We start from the raw sequence: 22,310 nt of genomic DNA on the forward strand, positions 1-22,310 counted from the left end.
TATTCAGGCCTTACCCCATGTTCTCAGCCTTCTCCAGCGATGTAAGCCATCATTCGAAGATGCATGATCCAAGTGCCGATGCTCTAGCTGTGAAGAACTTGAAGACTTGAAAGCCAGCTCACCAGCTATAAAGCCTCTACGCTCACAATGCGCATCAGTAACTCCAAACTGACATCACTTCAGCTCCATGCTGCTCCACAGAAGCACAGCTAAGACACAACACACAAATCCCCTCCCAGGAATTACCTGCCATACCTAAGCTCGCTAACACACCAAGTATTTGTACGCCTCACCACAACCCCTCCCCCTGGCCTGGGAGCAGCCTCCCCCTCCCACAGCTGAGCCACATAACCCCTCAGGGCCAGGTGAGCCATACCAACCAGGCCCGGACAGGAAGACGTCGTGGTGAAGCGAGGTTTGTGCCTCGCTACAAGGACACTTGGAACGCTAACTGCAAACACGGCCTAGCTGAAGTGAAAACTGTTCTGCCTGTCCGATGTCAGGTCGCGGCCGTGCTGGAGCTCCGGCGCCCGCCTCACGGCCAGGGCAGAGCGGCTGAGGCCGGGGCGGCGCTGCAGGCGCGCAGCGCTCTGAGGACAGCAGGCCCGCGCGAGCCTAACGGCTGCGGGCAGCACGAGCCCCGGGCCCGGCCCCGCCAGCGGCGCGAGCTGGGGCACAGCCGCGGCCCCGCCGGGCCCCCTGATCCCGCTGCAGCCGGAGCTGGCATCCTTGATACTGCTGCTGCTGTGTTGTATTCCGAACGCTGCAGCACGATGCATTGACCTGACCTGTTCCGCTGAATATTCTCTTACTGTTGTGTTTGGGGTTTTTTGTGTGTGTGGTTGTTTTTTGTTTGTTGGTGTTGGTTGGTTGGTCTCGGTGGGCTTTTTATACTTCTTTTAGGCAAGACCACAGTTTTCAATATAAACAAGAAAGTTCAGAGTGTCTCCAGACCTGATGTGCTATCAGATCCCCAGACCTGAGGGTCTCTGGTCTAACCAAAATACTGTCGCCGCCCTTGCAGTCACTTTGCAAAGATGTCTGAAAAATGTATGCTCCTCACATGGCCCTGCGTCCAGGAGTGGTGGGGTTTAGAAGGGACCTCTGGAGATCATCTACTCCAGCCCCTCTGCTAAAAGCAGGTTGCCCAGGGTCACAAGGTCGAGGTAGCTTTGGAATCTCTCCCGAGGAGACTCCACAATCTCTCTGGGCAGCCTGCTCCAGGACTCTGCCACCCTCACAGCAAATAATATTTTCCTTATGTTCAGACAGAACCTCCTGTGTTCCAGTTTGCACTCACTGCCCCTTGCAATATCACTTGACACCACAGAAAAGGGTCTGGCCTCATCCCCTTGTTCTCCACCCTTTAGCTACTGCTGAGAATTGAGGCGGTTCCCTCTCAGTTCACTCTTCTCCAAGCTAAACCAGCCCCATGTCTCTCAGCCACCACTACTCAAAGAGATTCTCCAGTCCCATTTTCATAGCTTCTACTGGAATCTCTCCAGTAGTTGTCTCTCTTGAACTGGGGAGCCCAGAATTGGACCCAGGATTCCAGATGTGGCCTCAACAGCCACAGAAGAACCTCCCTTAACCTGCTGGACACACTCTTAATGCACTCCAAGTCACCATTGCCCTTCTTGGCCACAAGGATATGTTGCTAGCTCGTGAGCAGCTTGCTGTCCAGCAGGACACTCTGGTTCTTCCGCTTCAGGCTGCTTGGGGCCTCTCCCCAGCCTCGTGGCCCTTCTCTGGACATGTTCAAGAGTCTCAATGTCTTTCTTAAACTGAGGGGCCCAGAACTGGACACACTACTCAAGGTGTGGCCTAACCCATGCTGAGTACAGGGGCACAATGACTTCCCTGCTCCTGTTGGCCACACTATTCTTGATGCAGGGCAGGATGCCCTTGGCCTTCTTTAGCTAACAGAAAAGTACAAATTCCATACAGGCTATTAAGAGAAAAATAAGATGTTTTCAATACTTCAATACTTCATTTCCTCTAGCACCAGAATAACAGCACTAAGCCTGTAAACAGTTACATCACATGACCTAAAAATGTTCCACTACCTGGGAAATATGTCTGATGCATCTTTCTGGCTTGACAGTGTGTGAAAGAAGAAAGAAAGGGGAGGGGGAAGGGGGGAAATCAGTCACACCACTCTTGCAAGGTATGTGTGCTTACCTAAACCTAGGAGAAAGAAAAATGAGTACAAGGTTATTTATCAGAGAGTCATGTCCCATGAAAACACATTATAGCAAAGCCTAAGTTACTTTCAAAAGCCAAAACACATCGTAAGCATCTCTTTTATTCGTTGTAATATAAAGAAGCATACATCATTCAGTTCCTTTAAGTACAACTCAAATTGTACACTAACAAAAAAAGATCAATTCAGACATCCATGAACATGTCACAACGGGGTTCATTACATTTTGCTCTGCTGGTATTGCACTTGGAATGGTTTTGAAGTAAGGCACAGTAAAAAGAAAGTAATTTAGTGCTTCTACAGCAGATGTCTTTTTTTAAACACATGCTACATGACGTAAGAGTACCTCTTCTAGCTTATGTATATACACACACAGGGAGAAAGAAAAAAGCATGCACTAGAGGATTCAGATTCCAACACATCTCCTTGTTTCATAATATACAAATAAAGTAGTTTAAAGATGTAAACAAATTGCATGCACATAAACTAGAGCAAAATCTTTAATACAGTATCTGAAAGCTATTATGCTTAAATAAAAAAATATAACTTATTAGTACTCAGGTTTATGTGCCATTTTTGTCCTGTAGAGATTCAAAGTTTGGGGCTAGGGGCCGGGAGGGTTTTCTGGTTTTGCTGTTGTTTTTATTCGTTTGCTTTACACCTTGGCAGCAGTACATTGGTAAGAAAGACGAATATGGCTTTTGCAAAACAATGTATCATGAAAACATGAGAAAGCACAATTGCATTTGGGGTCCAGCATCCTGGCATTTTCCAGTCAAGAACAAAACAAAACAACAACAAAAATCAATCTATCAGTACGGTCTAGGCTTTGAACTAGGAAAGCTATGCATTCCAAAAGACCTTTCTATAGACATTTCAACTCTACAAAAAAACCCAGGTACTTTGTCAAGCCTAAATGCTGAAAAACTAAACACAGAAGAATCTGAATGACTCCAGCTTCACTTTCCACTTCAAATGCTACTGAACGGGTTCCTTTCTCCATGGCCACGATAGCTGAAGTGCTATTAGATTGTCTTCAAAATCAACTAGATGCCAGGAGCAGGTTTGCTTCGCTTTAAACAAGTACATTAGAAATGCAGTACATTAACAGCATCATTTCTGCTTTCACTTTATCTTTGGCATAGGACACACCATTTTTCAAAAAACACAAGACATGTACCACTCTACATTCCAACACATTATGCTGAAAGGGCACATTTGCTGCTGCCTGGGCAGCAAGGGAAGACTTCTTATTTTGCAAAAGGCACGGTGTCTAGTGCAACGTTCTTTCCCCAGCCCCAAAAGAGTGTTTAGTCAGACCAGGTACAGTTCTACACAGTGGTTTCCCAGGAGCTGTCCGTTTTTCTCAGCCACTGCTTTCTTAGCTAGGTCCAGGCTTGGAAAAGTCACCAAGGCCTCTCCACTGGGCTGCCCACTAAAGTTGTAAAACACAAGGATGGAATCTGCATGGAGCTGCAATGATACAAGATGACAAGGAGAGAAAAAAATAAGCAAAACAGTTAAGACAAGAGACCACACCGGGAGATGCAATTTTTAATGCTTTGCATCTGGTTTGCTCCATTTCTGTGTCTGTGGCAAAAAGATTTTGGATCTAAGAATGGGAAGGAGGGAAAGGGACCAAAATAATTCAGCCTTCAGCTTGGCAAACAGCAGCAGCTCTTATTCTGCTGGTGTGCTGAACAGGATGATGAAGACATGTAAAAATTTTGCTAATGAAGTCATTCAGGTTAAAGGTTCATATGAAAATAAAGACTAAGATGTTAATAAAGGGTAGATGGAACAAGAAAGTCCAGGCATTCACTGAATAACTCCTGTACTACGTAGACTACTGGCCAAGTAACAAAGATTATAAGGCTTGTCAGTGCTCACACTCAAAGTTTCAAAAAGAAACAACTAAAAAAATTAAAATAAGATAAGAGCTGTATGTGAGCTGTGTGTCAGAAGGATGAGCTGAGCTGTACACACATATACAGTGCAAGGAAGATTGACAAAGCCAAGTAAAATTTGGCTCAGCCCAACTGAAATAGAGAAATCGTTCTTGTACCTTTTTACAAGGCCAAGAGGGAAAAATAAAACCAAACATACAGAGAACACAAAATGAGATTTAGTTGGAGTTGATTTTACTTTGGAGTTCAACTTCCCTCCTGAGCTCTTAAAAGGCAGTTCCAAAGCGCTGAGTTTAAAGCAGACATCTCTGTCTGCCCTGTGGTACCTCAACCATTTCTTATAATATGATGAAAGTCTTTCCCAACAAAGTTTGGGAGTCCTATTTGTTGGACAGAAATGGATCTCAGTGAAGTTTTGAAACCACAGGTTGAAGTAGCAAAGCTCCGAATACAAGGTTAGTTTGTTGCAGACACCAGTGCCAGACAAAACACACGTTCAATGCTGGAAACCAAACAGTTTTATGAGTATTACTAATTCAATTCCATTCAAGTTCATGTGGCATGTCCTGTTAAAATACTTAAGGGTTTCACTTTTTGCAGAACTGTTACATGCTTGGTGTGCTGCAAGAAACATCAGACTTCTCAGTTATTGCAAGTAGCAGCTTCTGACCAGCTTTGGATTCAAACGTACGAAAAGAAAGCAAGTACGTGTCAGAGCTCCACTCACCCAAACACTTAGCAGGCAGCAGAAGCATTCTTAAGACAGAAGCAACAGTACGCTTTAGAAATTAAAAGCAGGTACAAGACAGCTGGTACAGACTTCATGTCATTACTTCTGCACAGAACTAAAGTTAGTAATGAAATAGCATGCAGAAAAATTAAAAGACAAATAAACTTCATCATATCTGAAGCCCAGGTCAGATTCAGAAGTAATCTTCGTTTATTTCAGACCAATGTTGCGCTCAAAGAGAAAGCTCTACACGGTTTGTGTGGAGCCACAAATCTGAGCTAAAAGATGGTGTGCTCTAAACCAGCTCTTCAATCCATATGGGATCAAGTAATTTAGCATCAGTCCTGAATCTAAGTTTCATATCGCAGTTCAGAGTCAGCTAAAAACACACCTAGAGAACAGTCAGACCTCTGAGCACAGAGGAGAGCTTCAGAAAGTAACTCAGATAGCTGCACTGGTGTAATACCAATTAAAGAAGCTGGAAATTCATGTTACAGGAGTTGCATGTAAATATACCAGGGAAGTCTACACATTCTGCAAGCAATATAATTAAGTGCTAAATAGAATTCTTGAGTTTAATTTTAAGACACACTAGCTTTACATTCTTACTAACACAGATTTGTAGATTTTAAAAGTTTGGTGGGGTTTGGGTTTTTTGGGGATGTTTTGTTGTGTGGTTTTCAAATATAGATTAAAATCAGTACAAATATTTTTGTTTGGTTTTCCCCTGATGTTCTGTTCCAAACAGAATGGTATCTGCTTGATACTACTTTGGACTGCTGAGAATTCAGGATGAGCTACTCCATGAATTATTTTCTCATCAAAGACTGTTTCCATGTCATACATAGTAGACCCCTACTGCTGATCTGGTTTTCCAGTTACCTTGGGTAAAATGAGCCAGACAAGACTGTCCAACCTCGCATAACCACGGAAGTGCTCAGAGCAATGGTGGGCGTTCTGCACGCCACCAGGCCATGCAGCCTCCAGTCTCTTCTCCCTAGCAGGTCTTACACTATCATGAGAAATCAACTCATTCAAAAACAACTGAGTTGATAGTGATTACACGAAGATAGCTTTATCTATGCAGATAATTCTATCAAGGCACACTATGTGATTGCCTTTATTTTGTACTGAAAGTTTGTTGTGGCTTTTTTTAGAGGAGGAAAAGAAAAAACCCTGTAGTAACTAATCAGTAGCATTTTGAATGGAATACAATAGCATTGGGACATCACAAAGTCCACAGGCCACAATGAATAAAATGTCTTTAAGAATTACATTAGTGCTAAAAACACAGGGAAGTTTACCATCACCAAATTTAGTTAGATAAGCATGCCACTACACCAAACAAACCTCTCCTTAAAAGCAGTAATAGTTCACATTATGTTAGGAAGATCAAGACACAAATAAGTTAATCTCTAGACAGCGATTTCATACAGAAAAGAGCCAGAGGTCTGAGGTTTTTTGCACACTCAATGTGTGTGTACTCTAGTAGCCATGTCAAGAAAAAAAAAAAATCATTTTCTACTGCAGTGATAAAAATAAAATATTGGACCGAAAGCTTCACATGAGGAACAAGAACTGGCTGGAAGTTTAACACCATCTGAGCAGAGCCAACACGTCACACTACCTCCACCACTGCTCTCCCGTTGGCTACAGATCACAGCTGACCAGTTTCTTTAGGTTAGTTGATTTTTTTAAGGGGACAGAAGCGGAAAAATTAAAGGAAGAATCCCAACACAAACTAGGAAGGGGAAAAGCGCTAAGCAAAACTATCACCAAGCCCTTCTTGCCCTTCCCATTCACCACTGGAGATGCAGTTTCTGCCAGTCACATCTTACCTTCTTCAGAAGTTACAAAGAGTTACAAACAGACCCACTCTTTCGGTGCTTGTAACACACTCCTTGCTTGATCGCTCAGCTGAATAAGGCCATTGTAGTCATCAGGTGCATACTACAGTACAAGTGTGACATATGATAATCAGCAAGAGAAGGAACAGTTCTGGTACAGCAAGCCACACAGACCATCATTTGCAACCATAAGTAAGAGCATCAACTAGAACAACTGGCAGGAGACAGTAAATTTGACAGTTTCAGGCATGTTCAAAAAAATAGTAATACACCAACTGATGGGTTTTACTGCTTTTAGCAACAGACTGCAAGTAAATATAAGTGGGGAATATTCTAAACTTGTATTTGAACTGTGCCTTATCAAGGGAGGGAAACAGTTCAGACCATGAAGTGCTCCTTTTGTCATTCTATATGAAACAGCAGCATTTGGTATCAAAACTCTTTAGCTTGCATAATCGTTCTTCTAGTAAGGAGTCTCACTGGGACAGAACACCACCCTCCAGTGGAGGATTAGAAGCAGCATACAGATCTCATTCAGGCCTTTTATGAAGTCATGAAAATAAACTGCAGCTTCTCCAGGGCTGAGTGATAAACACTTCAGTTGTGTACAGTACTTGCACTACGCAGACTACATCAGTGTAGAGAAAATCCATGTTTTTGAATGAACACACTTAAAGTAGCGTTTACACCACTACAGTATATTTCCATATGGAAAAAAGAAATAAACTGTCTGGTGTAACTGCATCATGGTAGATCTGTAGTAGAAGAACATTAAAATTAGAAGTGCCTGTCCAGTACAGCCACACCAATAAATTGAAACAAAAATGTCCAATGTGGATCACATCTAAGAAATATATGAGATCCTGAACCCAAGCAATAAGCATACTGTTGGAGGGCCAGCTACCAACATGGAATCAACAGCCAGACAACAGATCTTGAGGAACATCTCCAACTTTCCAAATTGCATGTCCTGGAAAGAGTCTAAGCATTCTTGCACATGCTACAGAGGCTACTGGAGTGGTTCCTATAATCCAGGAGACAACATGTTTAGCATAACCCAAGCTATAGAATATCCTTTCAGTGGCAAGAAGAGTTTCCTGTCTCCCACAAAATTGGCTCTTTTGTACTAATGTTTTAGACAATTGCCAAATGCACACAATGCAAACATATTATACTGCTTTCCTTTGATATCTCCAGAATACAAAAAGTCTCCTGCCAGCTTAAGGAGAAAAATGCATATTTGGACACATTGTATCCATCCAAAGTGAAGTTGAAAAGGAAAGAAAAAGAAAAGAAAAAAAACCCCAACATCATAACCAAAACAGCATGGATCTTCCACAGAGAACAACCACCAGGAGCCCAGAGAATGTAAGAAAAGAACCTCCCAGAATATTTACTACTGAATTCTAGTCACCTTCACATCTAGACCCATGCCATTAATAAGATACAAATATAAGAAGTGTTTTCCAGTTTCTGCCAGAGCTACCAGACAGTGCAAATATTAGATTTATCAGTTCCCAGACCTGCCCTTGGAACAAATCTACAAAATGCATGTTTACTCTTTGGGAGGAATGTCTCAAGATAGTACATACTTTAGATTATTAGTAGATGTACAGTAGGTAAAAATCTATACTCTCTTGTGAGGGACAATGTTTAAAAGTTTAGACTTGAAATGCAGAAATAACATGGAAAACATGCAAGTGGGAAAACTACCCTGCACAGAAACATCAAGTTGCTGAAGTTTAGGCCTAGGCCTAAGGAGAGAAAGAAAAAAAAAAAATCAAATCAAAATACCTAGCAATAGAAGCAGCTCCTAATCACAAGATAGATTGGTAAGAGACTGCAGTTAATTAAGGCAGAAGTTGTAGAACGGTAAACTCGTCAAGCTTCCACATTTCAGAAAGTACTACTGCAAATCAAGATAGGAAATCAAGTGGGAAAATTCTTATTCCCTGTGAATGACATGAAAACTATCCTAACTTGCCTAAGGAAGTTCTACTTGATCATAAATATTTCTGATTCTGACTCCATTTCAGAAACCTATGAGAAAAACATCCAACTGCAGTAGACAACCTGTGTAAAGCCAAGGGTAATACACTCATTGCTCAGAAGGGAAATACAACTTTGCTAGCTTTACCTGCAGTGCAGTAGATCAAATTCTGCTTCCATTTACATCTGAAAAATACCACCTAGCGATTTAGCCCCCTAGTACAACCAAGAGCAAGTTCACTGAGCTACATTCTAGCAGTTTGTTTCCTGTATAAATGTTAGTGAGACCCCAGACAGTATGACCATACTGAGGTAACATGAAACTTCATGTATTGTCAAATACCTTACCTCAATACACAAATAACTGGTGTAAGTTACCAAGTACTGCAATAGTGCCCTTCCATTTTAAGTGAAATAAAATGAAAAGCAGATGTCACTCTCAGTGCTTTCACTACCCTCTTCTTGTCCCACTATCACCTCTCTCCTGACTTCCTTGCTTCTCTGAACTGAAACAGCCCCTGTCCTCAGAGCTGCTGCCTTGCTTCCTCTTCCCTTTGAGCTCACAGCTCTTGTGGGGTTGAACTTACCTTCTGAACTAAAAGATTCTGTTATTCCAGTATGGTAGCATGTCCCAGACAGACTACCTGCTATTCTTACTGCAGTGTAAAGCTTTTTAAGATGACAAGAATCAAAGATGTATTGGTTAATAAAAAGATACTACATTACACTTTATCTTTCTACCTGTTATTTGTTGTTTTGGTTTGGATTTATCTGCTTGTTTCAGAAACACCTGCTGTGTTGAGAGGAATATGGGATTGTTCTTGATGGGGTGCTTGGTGCCATGGGTTAGTTGCTTAGGTGGTGTTGGATTGGTTGATGGGTTGGACGCAATGATCTTGAAGGTCTCTTCCAACCTGGTTTATTCTATGTATTCTATGTATTCTTGTCTCCTCACACACTGTGCACAGATTTAACCAGGTCACTAACTAGAGAGACATTGATTTCCATTTAATTTTTGCAATTCCTACAATAGACATTCAAAGATCAGTCTAAACCCAGCATATGCAGAGCAATCTAGTGGGGAAAAAAAACATAAAACCCATTGATAAAAACAAAATTGGAAAGTATATTTAAACATGCCCCAGCTGGGCAAAAAGCAAAGGGAAATGACAGAAATGGAAAACATTAGAGGCAAAATGGTCACTGCAGGACTGCAGTTGCAGTTCTGTGGCAGGGTTTATTGGTCGTTTAGGCTAGAACAGTTCCCAAAAGGGAAGAAATCCAGCTCTTGGACTTTGGGGAAATGCCTAGATACAGCACATCTGGAACACAGAATCAGTTTTAATGACTAGATAACTGCAATCTCTGGCACAAGAGTCAGAAGAAATGCCCTAAACTGGCTTTGCCACTGAAGTACCTTAAGAGTACCAGTAACCATCAGAATGCTCTGTAGAACAGACAACACTACCTGAATATTTTGTGGAGCAGACAGTGAAATATCTAATGCTTGTTCCCAAAACCACAGCTCAAAGATGGGTCCCTTTTAGTCTCTTGCTTTAAGTGTGGGAGGCTGCAGCCAGAAAAAGTAACTAGTCATTTAGCAGTCACAGTCTCACAAGTGCTTTCTCCACAAAGGCAACATTTTCAGGTGGAAGATAAATTTAGGCAAGCAAACCAAGCTGCCTCTTCTATTCTGAGAGCATGGGGGAGAGCATATAATAATGTCTATACTGCCAGATGACTTTAAATAACCAGCAAACAGGAATTTTTCAGCTACCATGTCCTCTCGCTTCCCTGGTCAGAAGGTGCTATGCCTGGAATTGGCACACAGAATGGGGTGTCCCTCTGACTCCAAAGCATCAGATTTCAAAAGGAATCCATAGGAAAGAGAATACTTCTTTGTTTAAGCATGCATGTCAGAGAAAAAAAACCCTAATCCTTAAAGTCAGTAACAATGAAGGCTGCTGTCCTGATACAAGAGAGAAATGTTGTTAATGCCATTGGAATTCAGCCATCCACTTTCCTTCACGTCCTTATTACTGTTTTAAGCACAAGCAATCCCTCCTCCCCCTACAACAATGAGCCTTGAATTCTTTGAAGACTTGGAGGATTATTATACTGCAAAAGCTCTCTTTAGGTACAGATAAAAGGCACCTAAGCCCAGCACAGGTTTAAAGAACAGTATTTATTTTAAGCTTCCATTACATAAAAACATGTACACAAAGAGGTCCCTACATGTCCATCCTGACCTTTTCCAGCTAAATCAGGAGGCTTTAAATAAAGCTCAGATGGTGACCATGGCCCCTAAATCTTGGTGTTCTCCTTGGTGTTTATTTTACTAATTCTGAATGAAACATTCTACTATACTTAGACACAACTTACCTAAATAGTAAGTCTGCTTTCTAAGAATTAATCCACATGGTCTTTTCCAGGCAGAGCTGACTTCACTTTACATTTATGCCAACTTCCAATAAACTGGGCAACTGCTACTAAATCCTAACTAAGATGACGGGTGTGACCTAGCTTTTCATCAGCTAAGACCATGAGCACAGTTAAATTACATCTAATTGCACATGAACCTAGCAGCTCTTGCAGAACACCAATGCTGGCAAGGAACCTGCATTCTCATCAGAAAAAACAAACCACCACAAAAAACAACCCACCAAAACAAACAACCAACGCCCCCCACCCCCCAAAAAACAACCCCACAGACACACACCAACTAGAAATATTTCTCATTGATTCACTGAATGGCAAAATCCACAGAGGATTTAGCCAGTAAATAAATGCCTTAGTGTAAAATTTTGTTCTGATATCCAATTTTATGTAAATCCATCACCCAACTACTGTACTTGTTCCTTCCTTAGTTACTTGATTTCTCTCAGTGCTTCTACAGCTACATAGAGTGATGGCCTAAAGTCTGTTACATATAGTAACTATTTCTGCATTTCTTCCTCAGGCTTTCCCCCATAGGTTCTGAAATACAAGTGATTTTTCTTAATTCGAGAAGGATCTCTTCACAATCAGGTATTTTTCAAATTGTAATGGGAAGTTTCCTACAAGTAATAGCCCAAGACCATCATCTGCTGAGCAGCTGGTGTTTTAGCACCTGTCAAAGCGACCACTGTCATCCCACTGTCCCACCTGAATTGTAAGGTGGAGACTATTATTGTGGGTTTGGTTAAGTATCATTTAGCTATGCATCCAGTGCATGAGTGGAGTCAAATCGATGACCCTGCTGCATTACAGTATAACCAAAAAGCAGTGTAACATGAATTAGTTACTGAATCAAAGACTATGATACCACCTCTCTGGAAGATTACAGTACACTACAATATTATACAGGAAGGTATGGGGAATCTTACCATCTCCAAGATTAGCTATTAAAATTGTTCACAGGTTTTTCAAGGGTGTTTAATGTAAGACATCAAACATATGCAAGCTGGAAAAAGATGTTCAGCAATGAAAAGAAGAAAGCAGAACTACAAGAAGAAATCAAGCTGCTGAACCACTGAACAAGAGGCTAGTGCTGATACAACTAAAGTAAAATTTAAATGCTGATCCACTGACTTGTACATTATTTATTACTAGAAGCATGTACTGATGTTGAGACCAGTTTGTTGAAGCCCATGATAAGCAAAGTCTCTCTCTTAAGAGGCAGGTCTGGTATGAAAGGTGCTTTCACTTAAGTAGCAACATGTGCACACATGCAATATACAGAGCCCATGAAGACTGAAGGAAGAAAACAGACAATAATAAAGCAAGAACTAAAACTTAAAACCCTGTTCCTTTTAGATAAGGACATACAAGACACAAATCATCCTTAAATCTCAGCATCTCCAACCCGGTTCCCAGAATACCAACATTGAAGCCCATTGAAGCCCAACATCAAATAGGTATACAGAAATTAAAACCATGCCCAAACCACTGATGATTATTAGAGGCTCACTTTATAAACAAGCAGAAGCATCATGTAATAAATCCTTGGGCATCAGCAGAAAATGGGAAAAACAAAATATGAGGAGAGAGGAAAAGGGAGGGAAAAAGAGAAAAAAAATATTAGTTATTGCTCCAGAGACTAAATATTGCCCCAATACAGTAAGTCATCACCTCTTTTTTTCCCTAAAGGAATGAGCAAGTATAAAACTAGCATTACCACATGCATGGTTCCTTGGCTCCTTTATAAGACATTGAACCTGATCTCATTTGGACAACATCTTCTAAAGAAATCAGAGGTGATGTATTTAATAACAGCAACTGGTGGCCAGAAGAGATTGCAGCAGAAGAATGGAGCTTTCACCTTGAGCAGAAATTTTGCCACATTTGAAGAATTTAACTGTGCAACATAAACTGCTCTTCAGATGTAAAAACCAAGACTAGGGCAAATTCAGCACCACACTCAAAAGATTCACTGAAAAAATGAAGATTTAATGCAAGACAGGTCTACCAGACATTCTCACTGACCTAATCCATGCACAGACAGGTTCAGGCCACATTTTCCATGGTGCACCTACACTGAATTTCAGTTTCCCCAGTCAAGGTTTCAATATGTCCACCATCCATCCACCAAACCCCCCAATCAGTTGGCACAAACACACAAAAAGATAATATCTCAATAGTTAAAATTCATCACACTTTTTATCAGATAATCCTCAAATATTTCCACTGAAAACCCAAGAATGTGAAACTACTTCTAATAACTTTCAGTAGTTTCATCAAAAAAAAAAAAAGAAAAAGCCACAACAGGTCTTCCAAATACTCAAAACCTGGAAGGCAGACATTTAAGCACCAGTTCTCAGTCTACGTTCATTTACACAGCAGACAGCCGGCTCTACAATTTGATGCCTGTCGTCCTTTCAGAGCCTTGAAGAAAACACCACCCCTGACTGTTGTATAAACTGCTGCCATGCACTCAGAAGAATCCTTCTGTATCTTGTATACCACTGTTATTCTGCTGACAGAATTTAGTAAGACAAACAGACCACAATGGCCATCTTTTCACACACATCACTTGAACAGTGGTTTGAGACCCACTAGGAGGATTTTAAGTCAGGGCTTCCAAGCAGTACCAAAAGGGCAGACTTGGTATTAGTCTGTGTGATGTTATTCACAGAAGTTAAATACTCACCAGAACATACCATACTCAATCATCTTTCCTTTTAGCAAACACTGATGGTGAGAGGCAGAAGACATGGAAATAATCATTCCATGAGTAATAAGTGCCGCTGGGGGAAAAAAGTGTTTGTACATGGTGCACTTCCCCCCCCTAATATTCCTCAAGATGAGAAGTTTCTATGTATTTGCTCACTCTATCAGTACACACCCACTGAAGTTACTTACAGCATGTAGAATATTTGCTACCAGTATAAAACAGTATGGAAGACAGAAGGAGTTTTTCTATTAAAACTGCATTACATTGCAACCTAAAATGTTCCTGCCTTCCTCCCTTCCTCCTACAGTAAGTCCTTGAAAGAGCATCCCAAAAGGCAGCTGGCTCTCTCCTCTTCCAAGTAAGTCACACACCTAGGTCATACCCTCTTCTGTACTAGAAATTTGCTCCAGGCAGACTTAAAAACTGAAGTCTTGAAGGTCAAACAGTGACCCTCCCTAGGGTTCCCACTGAGAACTGGCAAGGGCCGAAAGCTTTTGGCAGCCCCCACCTTCTTTTGGCAGCCCCTTCACACCCCCACTATCACTGAGGCTTTACACTTTCTCACTCTTCAAACTTAAACCTAACCCCAGGCACTAAAGCTTTGCTTTCAAATTAGGATATGCTTTGTATATAAGAAATAAGGCAAACTGCATATTACACTTTGCTCTGCCAGTTCAATGCAGCACACTGCACTGAATTGCTTCGGCAATTTCCCAAAGCACTCACTTGCTCAGTCTGAGCTCCACTGGTCATTACTTGGAGGTCCAAATACCCTATTGAGAAGGACTGCATACTAACCTGGTACCCCTGGAAGAAACTGAGTATCTCCTTCATTCCTGTGTTATATGGCAAGCCCTGCATACGGACTAATGCTCCAGGCTGAGGCAGAAGCGGAGTGTGGGTGGCAGTGGCAGCAGCAGCTACAGCTCCTGGAGCAGCTGCAATGTACCCCACTGTGGTAGGGGATACTGGAGGACTGAAAGAGAAACAAGGGAAAAATCATTATGAAAACCAGTAACTGTTTTTAGTGCTCAGAACAGGCAAAGATGAAACTGAAAAGTTTGAGAGTAAGCCCAAAACCACAGAAAAAGAGGCAGCCCTGGTGTAGACTGCTTTGGACTTTTTTCTTCAGCATATGATAATTTATTTTTAGAGAACAGAGGAAAAAATACAGCTAACATTTGTGGTTAGAGACAAAGAGTGGCACTTGTGCTTTCCCAGGGGAGAAGAAAAATAGTAGCTACTGGTGACTTAGAAGTTCTGATATTGTTAATAAAGCCACAAAGGGGGTAAAAAAAAGAAAAAGCGAAAAACCCAACCAACCAACCAAAAACTGTCGAGTGAAAAGCAGACAAAGACCCAAATCTGGTATTTCTGAGCCATAAAACAGTAAAGCAAAGCATCATCTCTGGTCAGGGCCTATCTAGCAATTTACCAGCACTCAGAATAATGTAAGTGTCACAAGCCTAGGAACTTCAATGGACAAGCTATTTCCCCACTGATCCAAGCACCAGAACAGTGAATCCATCTGGGAAAAGGTGGCAATCTTCTACCTTGCTTACATGTGTAAAGTGTTCTTTGGTCTCACTGATATCAGCAATCAAACCTAGTACACACCTAAGAGAGCTTCTATACTGAAAGACTCGTTGTAAGTACAAGAGCTAAGGAATGAGGGTAGAGCCATTTGGCCAAGAAATAGGACCGACTTGATGACATTGTCCTGGCGCCAAAACCACTGTTAAATATTAGACCAACATTATCACAAGATTCAGATGAAAGCTATAGAACAGCCAGGCTCCATTACAAGTCCACAGAAACTCAGTTAAAATAGCTACTGCCTCTGCTGATGAACATCAAGTTCCCAGGATTATCTAAAGCAAAAAAACAAATTTAAGAGCTGTTCACAGGAGACCACACAGTTGCCTGCTCCATTGCAGCTAAACCTCAGGGTTACCTGGGATAGTAAGCTGTGTAATTCATATAAAGTTGAGCAGCCTGAGCTGGGTAGTAGGTAACTGCTGGAGGAGCAGCTGTGGAGGCCTGAGGAGTCCTGGTGGTTGGCAAGAGGGCCTGTGGCTGGTAAAGCGCTGCCTCTGCTGGGATCACAGCTGCTGTTTGGAAAGCAGCATAAGCTGGTGGAGATAGACCTGAGAACAAAGCAGGACACAGAAAACAAATTAGAATGGATATCTCTGCTACAATAAAGGAAATCCTTATGCCAATATAATTAACAGTATCTGGGCATGACGAATGAGCACTTGTGCAAAGACTGCTTTCTAGTCTTTCCCCTGGAAACCCCTGCTGTGTCATCGTGAATGACAACTGGGGCATTCAAAAATCAGCAATTCCCAAGAGTACCTAACTCCTAAAGCTGAGCAGCCTTGTGTGTATGCAGACAGAGAGTAGGGAACTTCAGAATTATCCAAGGAAAGCATAAAGCCATGTGCAGAGAAAGCAGGAGTGCACACCAACACACCCTCTGTTCTTTCTAACAGAAGTTGTACTCTGTGGGACAACAGTACATAATATGAGCTACAAACAGGGATCCACAAGTCTTCATGTATAAGCCTCCACCAACTTCAAAAAGTATTTTTAGGATACAGCAAAAAGAAAGCCTCACTAGATCATTAGTCTGATGCAACATCTGATTTGTGCAGTTTGGTTTGGTGTGCAGTGAAACTGTTTTTATTCAGCAGCTTTTTACTCTTTTGCAAATACACATCAGTATCTGCTCATGACTTGCTAGTGAGATTAATTAGAACAGCACAGTTCCAATCTAGTTCCACAGTTTAAGATTCGCTGTCATCTTAAAGAAAATGAACATATAAAAATCCACCCGACTCCACCACTCTATGCTCTGTTAACACATCATCCCAGTGGGTGTTTTCCTGCAAAAATAAACCCATAGAGTACCTTCTCAATGCTCTAAAGCAAGACAGCAAGAGCACTCATTGGCAGCTGGAACACAGAATTTTTTCCCCCTTTTAAAAATCCCTCTAATTCCAAGTAAGCTTCACTACAGGCAATTCTACTGCAGAGCTCAGAAGAACAGTACACCCATAACGAAGCAGTGTGCGCAACAATTTCACTGGCAAGGCTTTGCTGCCCTCTACTCACCGCCGAAACAAATACAAATGCCTCTGATCAGTCCCATTATTGCCCGAAGGGAACCATTCCAATCTCAGTATGCATACAGATGGATGATTACTGATCATCGCAAAACCCAAGTCAAAAGGTGAAAGGCCACAAAGCTTCAGCACCTACCACGTATCAGCCTTTAGCAGCAGAGAGCGGAAGAATTGGAGACTTACATGGTAACTTACATGGCGGTGGGGATAAGCCACTACGATTTAAAGTGCCACCCATTAAAACAAAGTTCATCTCCTCTCCTGAACACTGGAATACTTCCACATAACGGTCCTTCATCATTTTTTTGTGACATTTTTGAGCCACCATAAAGGCTTTATCGGCAGATTTCATTTGGATAAAAGCATCACCTGATGGTCGTCCCTAGGGGAAGGGGGGAAATAATCACATTAATCACGTCAATCTGTTGTTAAAACACCCTGAGCACAAGAGGTGCAGAAACTACTAAGATCAAATGTCTGCTGTATCTTTCCTTCTCATCCAGCACCAATGACTAACAACACAACCATGGTTTTTAGAAGCTGCAAGGCAAGACCCAGGCAATCAGCACCCAGTTAACACAACACTACTTCTGTCTTCTGCAAAAAGAAAAGTTCAGCATGTAAACAAAGTTTGCAGACCTGTAATTCAAATGTAATTTGAAAGTTAGACCTGCCTTGAACAACATGAGGCCACTCCTGGCCTTCTGCACTTGAAATCCGAGCATCTCCAGGAGTGGAAATTCCACAGCATCTCTGGGAACCCATTCAGCTGCTTGACTAATTTTAACATAAGATGACGGGGAACAAATATCCCTATGATTATGTTATTAAAACAGATCTGAAACTATGTTTAATTATCTACTTCCTTTAAAGCCTGAGAGATCTGTAATCAAGTTAAAAGCTTAGAAAACTGAAGTTTTTTTCAACAAGTATCACTCAAAACACACAGCTATCATTGAGCAGAAGGCCTGAAGCTGACAGAGCAGATATCACCTAACATGAGACATCACCTAGTGCCATCTAACGCGAGACATTCGTGCCTTGTGTATTTCCAGCACTTGACTGAAACACATGGCACTATTTAAGAGAGCCTCCAGAACAAAGCTGTTATTAGAAAATCAAGCTTCATCCTCCCCAGTCTTATGTAAACATATATAGAAAGAAAACCAAGTGCTTGTGTAAGTGGGGAGGAGAAATGAGGAGAAGGAAAGAAGGAAGTGAAATACTGGAAAACAGCCAGAAATAGGTAGGATACTGTGACTTTCAGCCCTGTTTAGGAACTGGAAAGTTAACCCAAATGCTGTTACCTGTTGATTAAGGACCATGTGAACTCCATGGGGCTTGATATCAGCTGTGGTGTCTCCCATGAATTCCAGGATGTCATCAATGCCTGCGGTGTAAGGAAGGCCTCGGAGTCGGACACAGTCACGTATGCTACCCGTGGCAATGGTGTATGGTGGGGGTATGACAGGAATGATGGGAGTTGGAAGAGTGGAAATGAGAGGTGTGGACATATATCTATTAAGCACCTGTTGGCAAAAAAAAAGCACATTGAGAGAGATCCACACAAAATCCATCTGAGCACAAACCAATTCTCACAATATGATTTCCCACATTTAAATAAAAACATTCCCTACAATACAGAAAAAAAGAAAAATCCCTTCTTAACCCAAACTGTTGTCCTAGAGTCATAGAATGCACTGGTTTGGAAGGGGCCTCTAGAGGCCAGATAGTCCAACCCCCCCACAGTAACTACATCACGCCACTCAGAGCCCCATCAAGCCTGACCTTAAATGAATTGCTGTGGAGCATTTGAAAGTTTCAGACTCAGAAGCAGAGACTGGAAGCCCAAGAAGTTTAGTTTGCCAAGACCCTTATAATGACATTACAAAAGTCTGTTATTAAGAAAAGCAGATTAATGTCCATTTTAAAATATCTCAGAAAGGAACATCTGAAAACCACATCTGTGCTAAAAAAGCAATATTGTCACAGAGGTTTTACTTTGGGTAATGTTCTTAATTGGAGTAAATAAAAGAGAGTAATTTTTAAAGATCTGAGACCTGAAATATCTAACAAGTTAAAAAACAACTATCTAACTCTAGTTCCTTCATAAAGCCATGCCCACAACAGTAAGAAATAAACACATTGCACTGAAACCAGTACTAAATAAGAGCTTAAGTTTTGTCAATTCAGCCTCAGCAGCCTGTTTCAACAGAAGCCTTTTTTTCATGGATCTACTTGTAGCACCTTTCAGGTTAGAAATCTGTTCCCTCAGTTGTGTGTAGACTATTACAATCATTTTTTGTGAACTCTAGTAAGATGAGAGCTGGCTTTACCTCTTGCAATTATTCAAATAAGCAGCATGGAATTCTCCCCCTTTATTCCCCCAACTCCCCCCCACCCCAAAAAAAGAGTGTGCTATCCTAGACACCTATCATAAAGGAAGAAGTAATGACATACTGATAGAATATAATCATAAGCATTTTATCCAGGTCTCCCAAATAAAAGTTAGATACATCCTGGTAATTCTTTGTTTCCAGTAAAGCAGTTATAGGAAAAGCTGTTTTAACACATCCAGATTTGAATTTAATGCTAGAAATTCTGTACAGGGAGACCAGAATTTCAAGACAACTTTGCTGCTTTTCAAGAAGCATTGCTACAATGCTAGCTATCTAGTGTAAATTCGTATTTTATTTTTTTTTTCATTTCAGTCAGCCTTTAAGTAGAAGAAAATTATTCAATGATTTTTTTCTTTGTAATCTGAGGAAAGCTGACAGTGAAAAAAAAACAAACAACAAACCCCAAACCCAATGCTGCACAATCTTCCATGCCCATCAGGGCAAATGTTGTCCTTTCCAGAAAGTGGCATCTTTAATATTCCAGATTTTCCTGGTTGGTTAGAATGTGTTTGTGTGCAAGAGTTAGAAGCATTTTAACAGTTAAGTTTCAAGTTTCACAATCCAAAGTTACAACCTGTTGGACTTCTGCTGCTGTGCTCCTGAAGAGTTCAATGTAACGTTTCCCAAGTATTTCTTTGTGCTTTTTAAGTGCATTCTGTGCATATTCTTCACAGGAAAATAACACAAATGCATCTCCTGTGGGCCTGCCATCTGGGTACTTGACAAAGAGAAGTCCCTCTTTCCCTCCTGTTACTGGGCACTCTGGCCCCAGGAACCCCAAGACATCCTCCTGAGTAGCAGTGAATGGAAGGCCTCTCATCCGGATGATAACTTGATTCTCCTTAGATAGGAACTGGGCCACTTCATTGGAAGTGCCTGGTGGGAAAACAACAACACATGTTCAGCCCAAAACATAGGGTCATGCTAGTCTGTTAACAAGAGGACACAGTTTCAGGCTGCACCAGGGGAGGTTAGGAAGAAGTTTTACACAGAGAGAGTGATTGCCTATTGGAATGGGCTGCCCGAGAAGGTGGTGGGGTCACCATCACTGGAGGTGTTCAGGAGGAGACTTGATAGGGTGCTTGGTTGCATGGTTTAGTTGATTGGGTGGTGTTGGATGATAGGTTGGACATGATGATCTTGGAAGGTCTCTTCCAACCTGGTTTATTCTATTCTATTCTATAGGATGCAAAAGCATAAGGGGCAATATAGGAGCAAGTAGCTAGCAACAAGCCCACAGAAGACATGAGATGCTACCGCCTCACATTAACCTGTTTTAGAGTGAAAATGCCTTACCCTGAAAGTGTTTCATGTATTAATGAAAATGGGACAAAGATTATATTAGTGTGAACTTATACAGGGCACAGAGAAGCTTCCACCACAAAGGCTCATCTTCCTTCCAAAAACAAGACCTATCTGAACATCACAGCCCAAATGCTCACAGCTCAAATTCAGCCATGTGAAATCAGAACTTGACAGGGTCAGGTAGTCTTGGAAGGCAAAACAGGAAAAGCTACTTCATTATCCATTTATGTCCTCAGGAAAGAAAAAAAAGGAACTAGAACACCACTCCTATGGACTTAGGTAATCACACTGAACTCCTGTAGCACTTACCTCCTGCAATTTTTAAAAATTCTTCCCCAGTTGCTTTGTAAACCTTAAGAAGAAGAAAGCCAGACATGAATATTGTAACATTCAACTCTAATCACACACACACGTGAGAACTGTACTTTGAGAATAAGCTTGTGTTTTGCTCAAAGTACCATGTAAAACTCTAGTCTGAAATATTCAGGTTGGTATCCACAGATTTGTTTCAGGTCACTACTTTTTACCTCAATGTATCTGCTACCCATGTGATGCTTATGCCTTTCCAGTGCAAGGTCCCTCTGTTCAGAGTTGACAAACCGAACCAATGCCTCCCCGTTTCTTCTTCCTTGAGCATTTAGACAGAGAGCCACACCACCTCTGAAAGGTAAAACCAAAGAAAATGAAGCTGCTAATGTCCCCAATTTAATTTCATTTTTCACATAACACAATTGTACTGCAGGATCCACTTCAGTGAGATCCTGGATCTCGTGCTGTTCCCCACTTTCTTGACTTCCATGCAGAAGTAATTTTGCAAGCCCTTCCTATTATCTCAGAGATGCAGATTTTAGTTTCCTCATCCATGTAATTCCGCCCCACCACCACCCCCCTGGTGCTGAGAATCTGGAACATATATTAAGTGACAGGTATGGTAAACTCTATATACAGACATATAGAGAGAGTTGCACACTGATCAGCCACATGAAAATTTCTTCCCCTTGGATGTTTCTGAATCTGGACTGTGTAGGAGGTATAGCAGAATAGTGAAAAGTTGGCACAAAATTAAATCTTGTGTTATAGCTTAGTCTCTGCCTCAATTACTGCAGTTGGAGTTTCACCCTTTAGCTACTAGAACTAAACAAATGCAGGCTGAATTTCCATTGGCAAGTCTTTTCCTCACACACTTCAAAACTCTTGTATACCTAAGGCTGGTAAATCTGTTCAGTTATGACCATGGGGTGGGAAGGGGCCTGGCTGTGAGGTATGTGTGTTAAACAAATATCAAAGAACTTGCTATTAAAGACAAGTGATAAAGCACGACATATTCTTGCTATCTTACTTGGCAATGTTGAGTCCTTTGAAAAAACGAGCAATATCTTGGTCTGAAGACTGCCATGGCAAACCTCTGGCACGTATTACTGTCTCACTGTCTACTGTTTCAGATTTGCTACTGCACAGAAAGGAGGAAAATAAAAAGCCAAAGTAAGCTTTAATTTAAGTTTTCTGTTTTCATACCAAATTTCAGTTTTCAACTGATTTAACTTGCAAATCAAGAGTATGTTTGCTGGCAAGGCTGTTCTGGTATTCATTTCAATAATGGAAAAATAATCCTTTTATATATACAATGCTTATGATGCACTATGTTGTCAC

General features: G+C 41.3%; 1 protein-coding gene across 1 annotated transcript in view; it reads right to left on the bottom strand.

The window, feature by feature from the left end:
• Positions 1-3,009: 3,009 nt before the first annotated feature.
• Positions 3,010-22,310, bottom strand: part of ESRP2 (epithelial splicing regulatory protein 2) — a 41,904-nt gene continuing 22,603 nt past the window's right edge. Inside the window, exons 8-16 of the mRNA XM_054170095.1 lie at positions 22,000-22,110; positions 21,188-21,320; positions 20,970-21,012; positions 19,930-20,231; positions 18,264-18,485; positions 17,140-17,338; positions 15,783-15,975; positions 14,627-14,804; positions 3,010-3,676 (exon numbers count right to left, since the gene is read on the bottom strand). Coding sequence (XP_054026070.1) covers positions 3,518-3,676; positions 14,627-14,804; positions 15,783-15,975; positions 17,140-17,338; positions 18,264-18,485; positions 19,930-20,231; positions 20,970-21,012; positions 21,188-21,320; positions 22,000-22,110 — 1,540 coding nt within the window. The 3' untranslated portion in view covers positions 3,010-3,517. The remainder of the gene's footprint in view (positions 3,677-14,626; positions 14,805-15,782; positions 15,976-17,139; positions 17,339-18,263; positions 18,486-19,929; positions 20,232-20,969; positions 21,013-21,187; positions 21,321-21,999; positions 22,111-22,310) is intronic.

The sequence above is a fragment of the Dryobates pubescens genome, chromosome 19, assembly GCF_014839835.1.
Source record: "Dryobates pubescens isolate bDryPub1 chromosome 19, bDryPub1.pri, whole genome shotgun sequence".
In the NCBI taxonomy this organism is placed as follows: domain Eukaryota; kingdom Metazoa; phylum Chordata; class Aves; order Piciformes; family Picidae; genus Dryobates; species Dryobates pubescens.